General features: G+C 40.9%; 2 protein-coding genes across 5 annotated transcripts in view; one reads left to right on the plus strand and one right to left on the minus strand.

The window, feature by feature from the left end:
• The first annotated feature begins 99 nt into the window (after positions 1–99).
• Positions 100–10,817, plus strand: tex10 (testis expressed 10). Its single transcript, XM_077721317.1, has 16 exons — positions 100–408; positions 745–949; positions 1,641–1,828; positions 1,899–2,219; positions 2,464–2,676; positions 2,752–3,004; positions 3,142–3,254; positions 3,411–3,658; positions 4,511–4,643; positions 4,744–4,916; positions 5,657–5,834; positions 7,226–7,448; positions 8,819–8,899; positions 9,203–9,390; positions 9,475–9,682; positions 10,441–10,817. The coding sequence occupies exons 2-16, from the start codon at positions 767–769 to the stop codon at positions 10,555–10,557; spliced, it is 2,820 nt and encodes a 939-aa protein (XP_077577443.1). The 5' UTR covers positions 100–408; positions 745–766; the 3' UTR covers positions 10,558–10,817.
• invs (inversin) overlaps positions 589–13,960 on the minus strand; it is a 36,226-nt gene continuing 22,854 nt past the window's right edge. For 3 of the 4 annotated variants that reach the window (XM_077721318.1, XM_077721320.1, XM_077721319.1), the window contains exons 18-19: positions 12,873–12,956; positions 10,929–11,957 (exon numbers count right to left, since the gene is read on the minus strand). In XM_077721318.1, coding sequence (XP_077577444.1) covers positions 11,842–11,957; positions 12,873–12,956 — 200 coding nt within the window. In that variant the 3' untranslated portion in view covers positions 10,929–11,841. Of the gene's footprint in view, positions 4,148–4,494; positions 4,615–4,739; positions 4,920–5,587; positions 9,937–10,928; positions 11,958–12,872; positions 12,957–13,960 lie in introns of those variants that run through there. The other variant, XR_013326944.1, reaches the window with a different exon arrangement.

A 13,960-nucleotide genomic window follows, 5' to 3' on the forward strand; every position in this document is an offset into this window, starting at 1 on the left:
AAAGTCAAGCTAAATTCAATTAAGGGAAACTTTCATTTGTAACAGGCACATATGAGGAAGACTACACGTATACTAAAGTGTTGTAAAATACCTCAGTGCGCCAAATATTTTGGTGAATATATCCACGAATCGGCCCTACAAATATCCCGATTTTAGTATATACACATTTTTTTTTGTATTTTGTAATAGGTACAAATGAGGAATGTCGGTCATCATCATTTAGTTCCTAAGCTCCACCGCCGGGTGGCGGTGATGTAAAAAGAAGCGTACCTTTGGTCCGACAGCAATGCGCACGAGACAAAGCCAAAATATCAATTTATAGAGAAATCGCATAATTCTAAGTGTATATAGACATCGTCGATTCTGAGGAAATAATTCAACATTTTAGCAGACGCACCTTTAGCTTGGGTAAGTTGCTCAGTGTACCCCTGCTGCAATGACGCTCATGTTAGCTTGCAAATGCTAATCATTGATGTATACTTCACAGTGAGTTTTGCATGTATGATAGACATAAAATGATCTGATTGGGATGATCAATTGACATGATCATATAGTGATCATAATAACAATGTTCTTAGACAAGTACTATTTCACATAATATCATATTTTATACATTCATTTTTAGATCCTTAATATGATCTAATTGGGATGATCAATTAACATGATCATATAGTGAACATAATAACAATGTCCTTAGACAAGTACCATTTCACATTATATCATATTTTCTACATTATTTTTTAGATCCTGTGCAACGGTTGCTAAAATGAAATCCAAGAAGAAGAAGAGACAAGATGATTTCCAAAAGGTGAAATTAAAGGTGGGAAAGAAGAAGCCAAGAGCAGATAATGCCACCAATACCAACTTTCGCACCAAAGGGATATATCTCAGTGAACAGCTAAAGAGAGATACCAGTGGTCCCACCACAAATCGGCAACTTGGCATCAATGTAAGTACTTTTGTCTCTTTGCAAACTTTTTATCCAAGGTTTCCCAGGAATAAAACAAATCAGTGCATATTTCCTCATCTCATTTTCTGAAACGCTTTATCCTCTATCGGGTCACAAGGGGTACTGAAGCCTATCCCAGAGGCGGGGCACACCCTGAATCGGTGGGCAGCCAATCACAGGGCACAGCGAGGTGGACAACCGTGCACACTCACACCCATACCTAGGGGCAATTTAGAGTATCCAATCAGCTTAACATGCATGTTTTTGGAATGTGAGAGGAAACTGGAGTACCCAGAGGAAACCCACTCAGGCCTGGGGAGAACATGCAAACTCCACACAGGTGGACTGACCCGGACTTGAACCCAGGAGCCCAGAGCTGTGACCCTGACACGCTAACCACTCGCTCCACCGGGCCGCCCTGCAATTTTTCCATTAATAATTGTTCCACTAAACTTAAAAAAAAAAAAGTTTATTATTATTCAGTCTCCTTGTGCCCTGCGATTGGCTGTCCACCCATTCAGGGTGTACTCGCCTCTAGCCCGGAGTCAGCTGGGATTGGCTCCAGCACCCCCGCGAGCCAAATGAAAATAAAGCAGTTCAGAAAATGAGATGAGTTTATTATTTTAATACCTGTCCAATAGTGGGCCATGTTTTGACAATAAGTTTGTGCCTTTATTCCCTTCTTTTCTAGGACTTGTTGTCTCAGCTTCACCATTACAATGCCAATGTGAAGCACAGTGCCTTGTTAGGTTTAAAGGAGCTACTGTCAACAAACCCTTTTCTCCTAGAACAGCATTTGTCACGTTTGTTGTCCGAGGTGGCTGCTGTGTTCACAGACAAGGATGCCAATGTTCGTTTGACAGCAACTCGAGTGCTCAGGTTGGGAAAAAAAAATCTGATTGTGCCGGTTGTCATCTCCTCAACTAACAACGACTTGTACTGATTGCAGGTATATAGCCCAGTCGGTGCCTGCAGAACGAGTGGCTCCATTTTTCCCACTCCTCAGTGCCCACCTATGTTGTGCCATGACTCACATTGAGTTTAGCATTCAAGAAGATGCCATGAAGATCCTGGATGTGATGCTGGAGCACTACCCTGAGCTACTTGCCGCACGGCCTGCTGTGCTCCTCACAAACTTCCTGGAATTAATCTCACACAGACAGAATGGAGGTAAAAAAGAGGTGGAGGGAAAGGGACAGAAATGGGCACTTTCTGTCAACCCTAAGAGGACCGTGACCAGCCAAGAGTGGCGCTTCTCTGTGCTGCTCAGGTAAGCCTTAAAATTGGACACACAACACCTTCCCATCCCACCGGAAAGAGATTTGTTGATATGTCATAGTGGAGAGGTGTTGTCTTTCCCTTTAGTCATTAAAGGTTGGGTATTATTATTATTTTTTTACACCTGCCAATGCCGTATTGTCAATTTGCTCAATTCCAATGGCATTGTTGGTGTTTCAAGTTTGGAGCTTTTACACTTTTTTCTTTATTCTTAACTTTTCAAACTTGTGTTTTAGACTTGGACGCTTTCTTCAAGCAGTAGTTGAGGAAAGACCAGTAGAAGAAGGTGACGTATCAGTCACTGCCAATGGAGTGTTTGGTTCCAGTGGCAGAATCAGGATTACGCCTTTGAATGTAATCTGGAATGAGCTCATAAACAGTAAAACTGGAGTTAAAGTATATGAGCACTCTGGGAGCAAACCAAGTCCTCACTCCGCATTTAAATTCAGGTATGATGGATGGCATGTCGCGAAAACATTTCAGTGGACTGTGTGCAATGATTGACAATAATGACTTTTCTACAGACCAGATTCAGATCACTCGGGTGAGGCTTTTGAAGGCTTAGACTCGGTAGAGGCTGTGCAAAATTTTGCGTCCATGCTGGTTCCACTTTTGCTGGAAGTGTGGGTGGAGGCCAGCACCAGCGATTCTTCTTGGAACAACTCTGAGGCCAGTCACCTGGTAACCGCGGACGCCTTGTCCGTGATGTACCAGGTGTTGTCCATTTTTCAACTGCTCCGAAAACTGGCACCACGGCCGGAGCATCAAGACACACTGGTGAGAGAAGCAAAGCTCAAATTCTGTAGAATGCTGAAAAGTAAAAACTGGAAAATTGGTCTTCAAAGTGCTTGAATTTGGCCGTGAAAAAAAGTTTACGAACTCTGAAATGAGGATTTCCTTATCTTTCTTTCTAGGATGCATGGTTCCGCAAAGAATACTTGGAAGATTTTAAGCAGCATTTTGTGAAAAACTTTCCTTACAGTCTTCATGATATGCCCAAAACCAAAAAGAAAGTTAACACCAAGAGGTAAATGACCTTCCTTCTTCCTCTTTAAATCATTGTTACTATTGTCTTACATAATAATTAACAAACTATGGTAATAGTTGGATAAAAACTTTTTCTAATGTAAAAATGAGCTGCATGATCATTTACCATTGAGGCCTGAAACTCTCTTGTCCACAGGGCCAAGCAGACTGCAGCTTTCTCCGACGTGACCGTGGATCCCCTGGCTTTAAATATCACACTTTGCCAGGTGATGGTGTCTCTGAGTCACAGGCAGGGAATCGGCCGAGAGGCGGACGGAGACTGGCTGACGCCCCTGAGGATGTTTGTGCGAGATACGCTCAGTGGCGAAGTGAAGCTCAGCTACAGGCAACTGCACATGCTACTCGGCACTGTGTGGAAAATGATGCTCACGCAAAAAAGCAAAAGTGAGTCTGCGTGAATGTACTTGTTGATTTAACACTTTGACTGCCAAATGCGCATTGTTGTTGTGCTCTAAAGGGAAGCAATAGTTCCTTGGTGGTCTACCAATAGTTCCCCGGTGGTCTACCAATAGTTCCCCGGTGGTCTACCAATAGTTCCCCGGTGGTCTACCAATAGATCCCCGGTGGTCTACCAATAGATCCCCGGTGGTCTACCAATAGATCCCCGGTGGTCTACCAATAGATCCTCGGTGGTCTACCAATAGATCCTCGGTGGTCTACCAATAGATCCTCGGTGGTCTACCAATAGATCCTCGGTGGTCTACCAATAGATCCTCGGTGGTCTACCAATAGTTCCTCGGTGGTCTACCAATAGTTCCTCGGTGGTCTACCAATAGTTCCTCGGTGGTCTACCAACCTCGGTGGTCTACCAATAGTTCCTTGGCGATCTCCTAGTAGGGTGTGATCTACATAATAAGGACCCCTCCCCTACAACTTGGAGAAACAAAAAAATAATGTTTAGAGTCTGTTAGGTGCTGCCATCTCTCACCAGCTTAAGGAAATAATAACCCTTCCAAAAACTTTATACTGGTCTTTTTTTGGCTTTTAAACCTACATGCAAGGCCAAATATACAATGCACAGCTAAATGAAAGAAAAATATTAAGCATTGCATTCTCTCAGACTGCTTGTATTGCTATGTTTGAATTGGAAATGGTATCCACAACACAATTATGCAAAAGAAGGAAATAGACACTATATTATAGGTGAAATGCAATTTTCTGGAAGCATAAATGACACAATTCTAGTATCCAATAGCAAATGATTCATGTTGTTATCCTACCTGTGTTGTATTGCAGCATTGACAGAGGAGCTGTTGGCAGCAGTGTACTCGTATTATCAGCAGAGACACTTGACATTGCAGGCCAGATCTCTCTTGCTGTCTTTTTACAGCAAAATCTACCTGCAGGAGCAGGCGCATTCACACATCAAGTAAGTACGAAAACTACACATTATAAGTTTGCAGAATGACATAGTTCTTCAAATTCTAAGCTAAGCTAATTTGTCATATCTCTCGCTCCTGCTTACCCAGAAAGAGCAAAGTGCTCTGTCGCTGGCTGGCGTATCTCCCCGTGCAGTTGTCGCAGCTGGGCCACCGGAACCCCGCTCTGTCTGCGTTGCTCATCCAGTCCATCCAGGCTGCTGCTTCTCGAGGCCACAAAGAACTGCTCAGCAGTCTACAAGCGCAGGCCTGCAATCTTTACGGTACTTCATAAGAACAAAAATACACGTTAAATAAATAAATAAATAAATATACAACTAAATATATAAACAAATAAGCGTGTTGCTGAAATACATTTTATATATATATATATATATATATATATATATATATATATATATATATATATATATATATATATATATATATATATATATATATATATATATATATATATATATATATATATATATATATATATATATATATATATATATATATATATATATATATATATATATATATATATATATATATATATATATATATATATATATATATATATATATATATATATATATATATATATATATATTTCAGATTATACAATATTTCATGGTTATACAAGACATTAGATAAAATGCCTTATAATGCAATCCTGTTTTTAAAATGATTGTACAATGATTAGTGAAAGTGATTCTGGGACAAGGAGGAGGAAGAGGAGCAAAGGGGTGGTGGTGAAGGGTTCTGATAGTAACGGTTGGCAATTCCCCATCACAAGAGTTCTTTTGTCTGTCGGCCTCTGACATCAGCATGTGCGTCAGTTAAAGACAGACCCCAATCGTATACGCACAGGCGCATTATGAGGCCGTTTAAAGCTGTCACCGACACAAACTAGTTTGGCTTTTCTTGGCATTTTAGAGATTTTTCTTACTGTGACTGCGCGTGACGCCGTTTATGAACAGTCGGCATGACGTTGGCCGTCTTTGGTTTTCTCCTGCAGACCCACTGGATGGTGCTGTGGTTCTTCTGCCCACTGAGTGCCAGCAAAAAATGGTGCAGCTGCTTTACTTCCTACCCAAGATGCCCCGCGCTCTCTTGGCCAATCTGAGCTTCTGTTGCAGCAATGGACGAATCTCTGCTGGCCTTGCCGCCACTCTCATTCGTATCATTCACCTAAGGTGAGCTTGAAATATACACAAAAACAGGCATACGCTTGCTTCATTGCTTGGCTAGAATGTCCCATCGTAAAGACATTATTTTATGGAACACAAGACAAGAACGTGAGCAGGCCATTTTACTAGTTAATGACAAATGTCCAGTTCAGCAAATACCTTGATGACTTGTGCAAAGTCAGTTTGAATTTACACAACTGGCCATTTCCATTCATAACTGGTTTCCAGAGCCCCATCTGGCACCTGAAGTGGTTATTTTCTCCCGTTAGATGGCAGTAGTGCACTGTCAGGCTTGCACAATCTGCTCCCCTTTGACCATTTGATTCAGTTCTGGTGTCAGTAGGTCAACATTAACACATTCTCCAGGGAAGAGGTAGTGTCAGTCCAAACGGGATGTGCAAGAAGAGACACAAAAAGCTCATTTTGGAAGTGGAGTGGAATGCAATGACCGCCACAACATGATGTTGTGCGTGATGTCTTGCTCCTGATCGCTTCATTTTTGTGCAGGCGTGGGGATGATTTCATATAATGAGTGTTTGATCTCATTTGGTTACTTCAATTGCAAAATGAAGCAGAACGGTTTAAAACGCACTAAATCTAAATTCTAAACGCCGTCTCTTAAGGAATCTTGTCCTCAATAGGGTGTCAAATTTGAACCACAAAACAGTATGCCACTTCTCTGTAGTATTGTCAAGTTGCTCGTAGGAGCAGCAATTAAAAAAAATGTGCTTTTGGGTATGACTGCTGTTTTAACACATTTTTAAAAACAACAATTCTTGTTGGCCACTCCTGAACTAGATGGACACATCTGCTAAAGGCAATTTTAACCAATGATTAAGCCATACTGATTCACATATATAAGGCGCATCAGATTATGAGGCAAAGTGGTGGCTTTTGAGAAAATTTTAGTCCTTTTAGTTCTGCCTTATAGTGCAGACAATACGGTAGTTGAAGTTAGGTCTGACAGCTGTTTCTAACCATTTTTGGGTGCAGAATCCAAAACTCACCTCAGTTTTATTTCTTCTACAGTTAACCTTCTTATGTTGTTACTTAGATTGTGGCAGAGCCTATCAAATTGGCATCATATCATCCCAATCCTGTTTTTACTACACAAATATGTTGAGTAAAAACCAAATAGACTTTAATAATTATTGCATTCATACTTGTTTCTTTTATATTTCATTGTATGGCAATACAGGAAAAAGTTTTTTTAAAGCTAAAGTGTCTTTTTTTTAATGAAAGCTGTTAAGAAATTGATCAAACAAAAATTGGGGTATCCATTGTAGCCAATAATGAGTTTGGTGGTACATTGTAATTGGAGACATTGGTCCCCATGACAATGCTTGTAAATTATCTTAAATAATTATTCGGTCGGTTCTACGACTCTACTCTACCAGGTCTTCCCTGGGTGGCTGGTCAGTCGGAAGCAAGGAAGCAGCCTTCCAGGACGCGGACTACATCAGCTTCTTGTTCTCCACCCTTACCGGATTCTCGTGCGACCAGCTCGCTCTTCTGCAGCAGGCTGCCGACACCAGAGGGACAGCCCCCTCTCCCCTGTCACCCCTGAAGCTTCACTGCACCCCTCTAGATCAGTTCACTCACCACTGGGACGTAGTGGAGGTATTTATATCACCATAATCATTTGCTAAATTCCATCTTGATGGAAGTCCATGTATTGAACCCATCGATAAAATATATCAGGCGACCTTTCTAGAAAGAATAATCAACAAAACATTGAAAATAAGATATTCGATGGCTGATTTTGAAAAAAAGCTCATATAGGGATCAACTTTATGTTCAAAATACAATATTAGTACCTCTAAGATTAATCAGGAATGTAGAGTCGAGTAAAGTATATTTTTAGAATACAGGATTAAAGCTGAGAATACAATTTTTCACGTTATGACATGTAATATGAAGTTTTTTTGCCCAACACAAAGTGGAAGTATGTCTTTCATATTCTTTTATATAATTCTGAACATTAAATTAAAAAAAATGAAGTGAGAATATTTCAATGTAAGAAAAAAAAAACTGTTGATATTCTCGACAGAGGTAGTCTGACCCCCAAGACTTTTCTGCATCTCACACAAGAAGCTGGGAGCCTTCGAAGCTTTATCTAGCCGGCCCCTTCTGAAACGGGCAAGTTTTATCGTAGCGCCCAGCTTGGAGACGCGTGGTTATTGGCCACTTTGGGCATGGACCAGGTCTAATGAGAGCCGGTGGCGTGATGGGAATGTGACATTTCCGCAGTGAAATTACAGTTAACGTAGCCGTGCCCCGGGGCTAGTCTGCATATGGGTGGGTGGCCAGGGGTTTGGGGGGGGGGCTTCTAATCACTAATTCAGCACCTCAATTAAGGCTTCAGATCCCGGCTCTCTCATTTGCCTGTCCGAGTCAATCACAGCCAAGAGGAGGGAAGGGAAGAGATGGGAGGGGGGGGGGGGGGGGGGGTGCGAGGCATTAAGGGACAGACCATGTCAGCCGTGCTGCGACTAATGAGACAGGATTGTTTCTAATGACGTGGAGAATGTCAACAGGTGCGCCACCTTGACAAATGCTGGCATTCACACTTGCCTGTGATTTTTATATGAGAAATTTGATTATTAGGTTTTGAAAGAAATGAGGATTAAGTCCGAGGAGAGCATGCTACCTGTGTACAGGATAAGTTTCACACAAAGTTCCATTGATTTTATGGTTGGCCGTTTCCTCAATACATCGCAAGTGCCATTAGCTTTGGACTATAGATGGCTACTTTTACACCTAGGTTGGGAGCCTGCAGCTTATTGATTGATTTTAAAATAAATAAATACAAATTATTTATTTTCCACAGGCTAATTAGATGCATGTTTTTGCAAGGTTGCACTGGTGCAGTATCGGTACATCCTTGGTAAATGGCTTTAATGACAGCTTTACCAAATATGTTTTTATGTGTATTTTAACTCTGGACACTGAATGTCTTTATGTCAATATCGATGTTTTCCATTTTTCAGGAAGTGTGCCAGCGTCTAGAAACCCTGGGTTCAAATACTCAGTGCTTTGACATCTTGCAAAATTTCATCTTGGAATACATGGTGAGGCATAAGATTCTATTCATTTTTCTGCCTCTAAAATTATCTGCAACTTAAAGAATTTAATATGATTTTTCATTTCCTGGTGGGAATTGATTGTTTTTGTGTTTATTGGTGCATCGTTTTTTTTAAAATAAATAGTTGAAACAAAAAGGTCATTTTATATGTCCAATTAGCAATATTTTCTACAAAACAGTTTTAGTTTTCACTTTAATCCAGGTGGGCTACCATGAATTCATCATTCCTTTTGATACGCAAAATTTGCCTAATTTGGAACTTGCTGGAAACTGTCCAATTGCGTTTCAGACCAAGCTGCGAGCGGTGCCCGACAGCCTGGCAACGGGCCTCCTCGTTGCCTTTTCCAGGCTAATAGACATGTCCATCCTGCCCGTGGAGGCCGTCTTTCGCCTGCTGTCGCGCTGTTGCCTCAGCCTTCTGACCCTACTCGTCACTCAGCGTCAGGAAGCGGCGATGGCGCAAGAACAGCACAAAAGGTCCCCCCCCCCCCGACACCCCGTTCGCTCGTCAAAGCCCCGTAACACATCTTAACATGTCGTTGTCATCTGTCCCTTTTGCAGAGAGGCCATTTGGGGCGCATGCGTGGCCTCACTGAGCACCGTGCCTCGCCTGCTGAGGATGGTCCTGCAGCTGCGTGTGAGCGATCTGAGCCAGGAGGATCTGCCCCAACTGGGACAGATTTTGTCTATGCTGATGCAACACACGCCGCTGCAACACCAGCTCGTGGCCAATGCCAGTCTGCTGCAGGATCTAATACAACAACTCACGGTAAAAACACACATCCATTCGTCTTTGTGGAAGGGTAAATCAGAGTAATTGTTTCCTTCTCTGCTTCAGTTTATAATAGCTAATCAAACACATAGCGATGATCAAATTAATTGACAACTATCTTCATTTACTTACCTGTGCCGATTATTATTTTTGTAGCCTTGACCCGTTGACGACAATAGAAGTTCAATCCGTTACATCTGGGTTTTTTCATCCGGTAAAAATGGATTGGACATCTATCACTGTCAATGGCACTGAAAGATAAGCATTTATAGTTTAAATTGGCAATGGCTTGTAATGAGTACTATAATAGGAAAAATAAAATATTTATTTGTTTTCTTTTTAATTATTGTATTATTTTTTAGTGATTGAAAAGTAACAAAACTAATACATGGTCTGTTTTTCATTGGATTTTTTTTTAATCAATGTAAAAAAGACAATTTCTGTAGTCCTTAAACTTTATTAAGGTCTACAGAGGACACAACATAAAGTGGCGGCCCTGATTTGGCCCCTGAGCCTTGAGTTTGACACTTATGTGGTAAAACATCATTCACGGCCAAAATCGAATGTCAGAAATGACCAATTCAAATCCTCCAGAACTATAAAGTGAGGTCACTCCCCAAATTTGCACTCTTTCTGTGCAAGTAATCGACACCCTGAAAAATAAGCATTCATGAATAGTTCAAACTTAGAAGATGAAACAAACTATGGTATTGCCTCAACACACAAAGGTGCAACTTTCCTGTATATATTGGCAGAGGAACTCCCGTGGCGCGACCAGGCAGCAGTGGCTGATCGACCTGCTGTACTGTTACGGCGTCACCGTGGCACACGGTTCGTCGTCTCACCGAGGAAACCTCCGAGACGTGTACTGATTGTATACACGCGTGTATCCAACATGCATCATTTGGGACGCAAAAAAAAAAAAAAAAAAAATCAACCTTAAAATTGTCCTCAAAGCGGTTAAAAAAAGGGTCCTTGTTTGTGTTAAGCAGATGTGGTGACAAAAGCCTAATTGTGCTTTAACCTGCTTTCTGTCAGGAACACATTATTTTTACTGTTTACTGCCAGGTAACATTTTTTTTTCCAATAAAATACAAAAAATAAGATTGAAAAATAAATCATTTTCACAGAATTTTGTGTCCAACAATACTTGTGCTTATTCAATCATTTTATGAACTTTATCCTCAAGGGTTGCAGGGGGTGCTGGAGCCTATCCCAGCTGATGGGGGGGGGCAACCATTCATACCTAGTGGCCATTTAGAGTGTCCAACCAGCGTACCATGCATGATTTTGGAATGTGGGGGGAACAGTAATACCCAAAGAAAACCCACGCAGGCCCGGGTAGAAGATGCAAACTCCACACAGTTGGAGTGACCTGGACTCGAACCCCGGAACTTGTGTAGTAAAGTGTTGACATTGCTATGGGAAAGTGAAAAAAGGTTCAAAAGTAACTGAAAAAAGTAGTTCTACTTAACAAAACTTATAAATACTACATTATAGGTGACCTATTATATTTTGTTAATTTAATGTTTGAAAAGGACTTAAGAAAATATCAGCAAGACTCACTTTCCAGCAGATCCCCAATGAATATATATATATATAGCTTGAAACCAGAGCACTGGGGTCTAACAATGTTCCTCAATTTAACTTTGGCTGTCATTAACAGAAATAGAAGTACCATTATCCATTATATTTTTCTATCGAACTGCCACAACAAAGACTGGATTGCGTTAACGCAGCATGCGTCGGTGCAAATAGACATCATATTTTTTTACCAGTACAAGTAAACAGACATTTTCTTTAAAATTACATTAGTACTGGCATGGACATATTTTGACGTACGTACGTCTGCAGGTGGATTGAGTTCATGAGCGGCTGTTGATAGATGGTCTCATTCCCCACCACGCCAGGAAAGGTTAGCGTGTGAGCTAGAGCCAAGAAAGAAGGAGGCGGTTTGTGTGTGTGAGTATGCCTCATAATGGAAGAAAGGTTATCTTTTACACACGCCCCTTCGATAGACTTAACCCACCCTGTGAGGTCATGACTCTGATGTCACATGGTTTCGTTTTAGAAGCGAACAATGAACGTGCGCAGTAATTCCGCAATTTTAAGGTGAGCGCGGCCAGCTGAGAAAACAAAATATAGTCGGGCGCGCGTCAACGTTTTCCCCGGCGGGCCCGGCCCTGCTCGGCGCTCTGCGGCCTCAGGTGGTACGAGAACTGCCTGGCTTGATTCACGGCGTCGGTCAGGTGCACGCAGTCCAAACCGCTCACTGGACAAATCACAAAAAATACCGGATTTTTCTGACTATAAGTCGCAACCGAGTGTATATAGTAGTCGAAAGAATGCATAATGGAGAGGGAAATATATGTCGTGCTGGAGTATGAGTTGAGTATTTTATTAGATCAGAAACCAAGAACAAGCATATGTTAAGGTTGTTAGTAGTTAAGTTAAGCCTTAACAGAAACAAAAACATAACTATGAAAAAGTGTTAGTTAAATCAAAAATATGAAAATTGACATTAGTCTTGTGAGGAAAAAAATCAGGTACTGCAAGACATTCCCCTCAAAAAAACAAAAAAGGAGGACAATAAAGGGAATGTAATGAGGGGGAAAATTAGCAATTGTGTATACTACACTCGCAAAAGTGCCATATTCTACACAATTAATCCAATTATACAGTAAATCTGATTTATTCCAAGATGATTATTTCATGCTGTGATGTAATTTGATAGAGTATGCTGAGAATAATTTATTCAGTTTGTCAAAGAATCCCTTTTGAAAAGAGCAGCACCACAACAAAGAACATTTATGCTCCAAAGGTGCGAACTAAATTTGCAAGAAAATAAAGGAAGATTTTTTTTTAACCCTTTCAGCAACAGTGGTCACTACAGTCAACAGCTATTCAAAAGTTGCCATTTAAGACCATCAATCCTGTGTTTTAGTGACTATTTTTGATGATTTTTTTGTTCTTCAATTACATGACAAATACACTCTGGGTGGGGCAAATTAACATTTGTTAGTAGTATCAGCTCATGCTTTCTGGCCAACAGCGAAATGGGATTTAAAAAGGGTTTTTTTTGCACTTTTTTAGTTTGGTTATTTATTTATTCATTACAATGCGTGACTCCCAGTTCATCATGCAGGTTTACTATTGTACATCCCTAACTGTTTGCAAATGGACTTACGTTGGCTTTGGGTGCGTAGGGGGATGTTCAAGAGTAGTTGAGACCCTCGAAAAGAAGAATGTCCACGGACAGCCACCGAGTTCCCTGCAAAAGAAAAAAAAATCATAATTGAATTTACTATACTACAAGCAATAAAACAATAATTCTGTGCTTCACACTTTCATGTACTAATTATTATTTATGTTTTGATCACATTCATGCAGGACAGAAGTCTTAAACTCAACAGGGGCCGATTATATTTCGACAATATGACATCCAATTGTCGTATAAAAATAATTTTAAATTGAATAAATGACCATTGAATAACCCATTTTGGGGGCAATTAGATGAAGGTGTACCACGATTATGATAGCCAGAACCAACCAGTCTAGAGTTGTATGTCAAATGTCTGTCTGATTCTACGCAAATGTGTACATGTGTGTGTGTGTGTGTGTGTGTGTTCAGCGGATCGCTCTACGCTGTTGACATTCCTCCTGACAGCTGTGAACTTTTCACGATGCCACGACTGTCAGAGCACCGGTGGATTGGGGTGGGGGGGTGGGGGGTGGGGGGGGACGCGAGAAGCCACGTCACGGGTTCGGGATCTGTCCGTCTTTCTGTCTCGTCGTCCGCCAGCGTGCTACTAGAGCGCTGAGGTTCCTGCTTGCTCTCCAATCATCACCTGCTGATTCGTGATGAAGGTCAAGGCTGTCTGAAGGCGGGACCAATCCCACCTCAAGGCTCCGTGTGTGGACACAAACACTACCCGGGACGTTAACGCGGGTCATTGTCGTGTTCTACGGTCATGTGACGGCTGGGCTGCTTCTTGATTCTACTTCATTAACAGAGATAAAGACGTCTGCTGAGGAACAATTTCTATGAATTATAGTAGAGGATATTATATATATATAGTATATATATATTTTTAATATAAATTAATTAGAACTACTTAAGTTTAAAATGAATAAAAATTGAAATACAAAATTATGAAAAGGAGTTTGCAGGATGTTTTGGAGAGTATTTATATAACTTCCCAAGATTTTACAGTACTTAGGTCCTTTTCACTATATCAGTATTCAGACAATATGTGGTTAGTATTTTACTTGATA

Source organism: Stigmatopora nigra, chromosome 7, assembly GCF_051989575.1.
Source record: "Stigmatopora nigra isolate UIUO_SnigA chromosome 7, RoL_Snig_1.1, whole genome shotgun sequence".
NCBI classification, from domain to species: Eukaryota; Metazoa; Chordata; class Actinopteri; order Syngnathiformes; family Syngnathidae; genus Stigmatopora; species Stigmatopora nigra.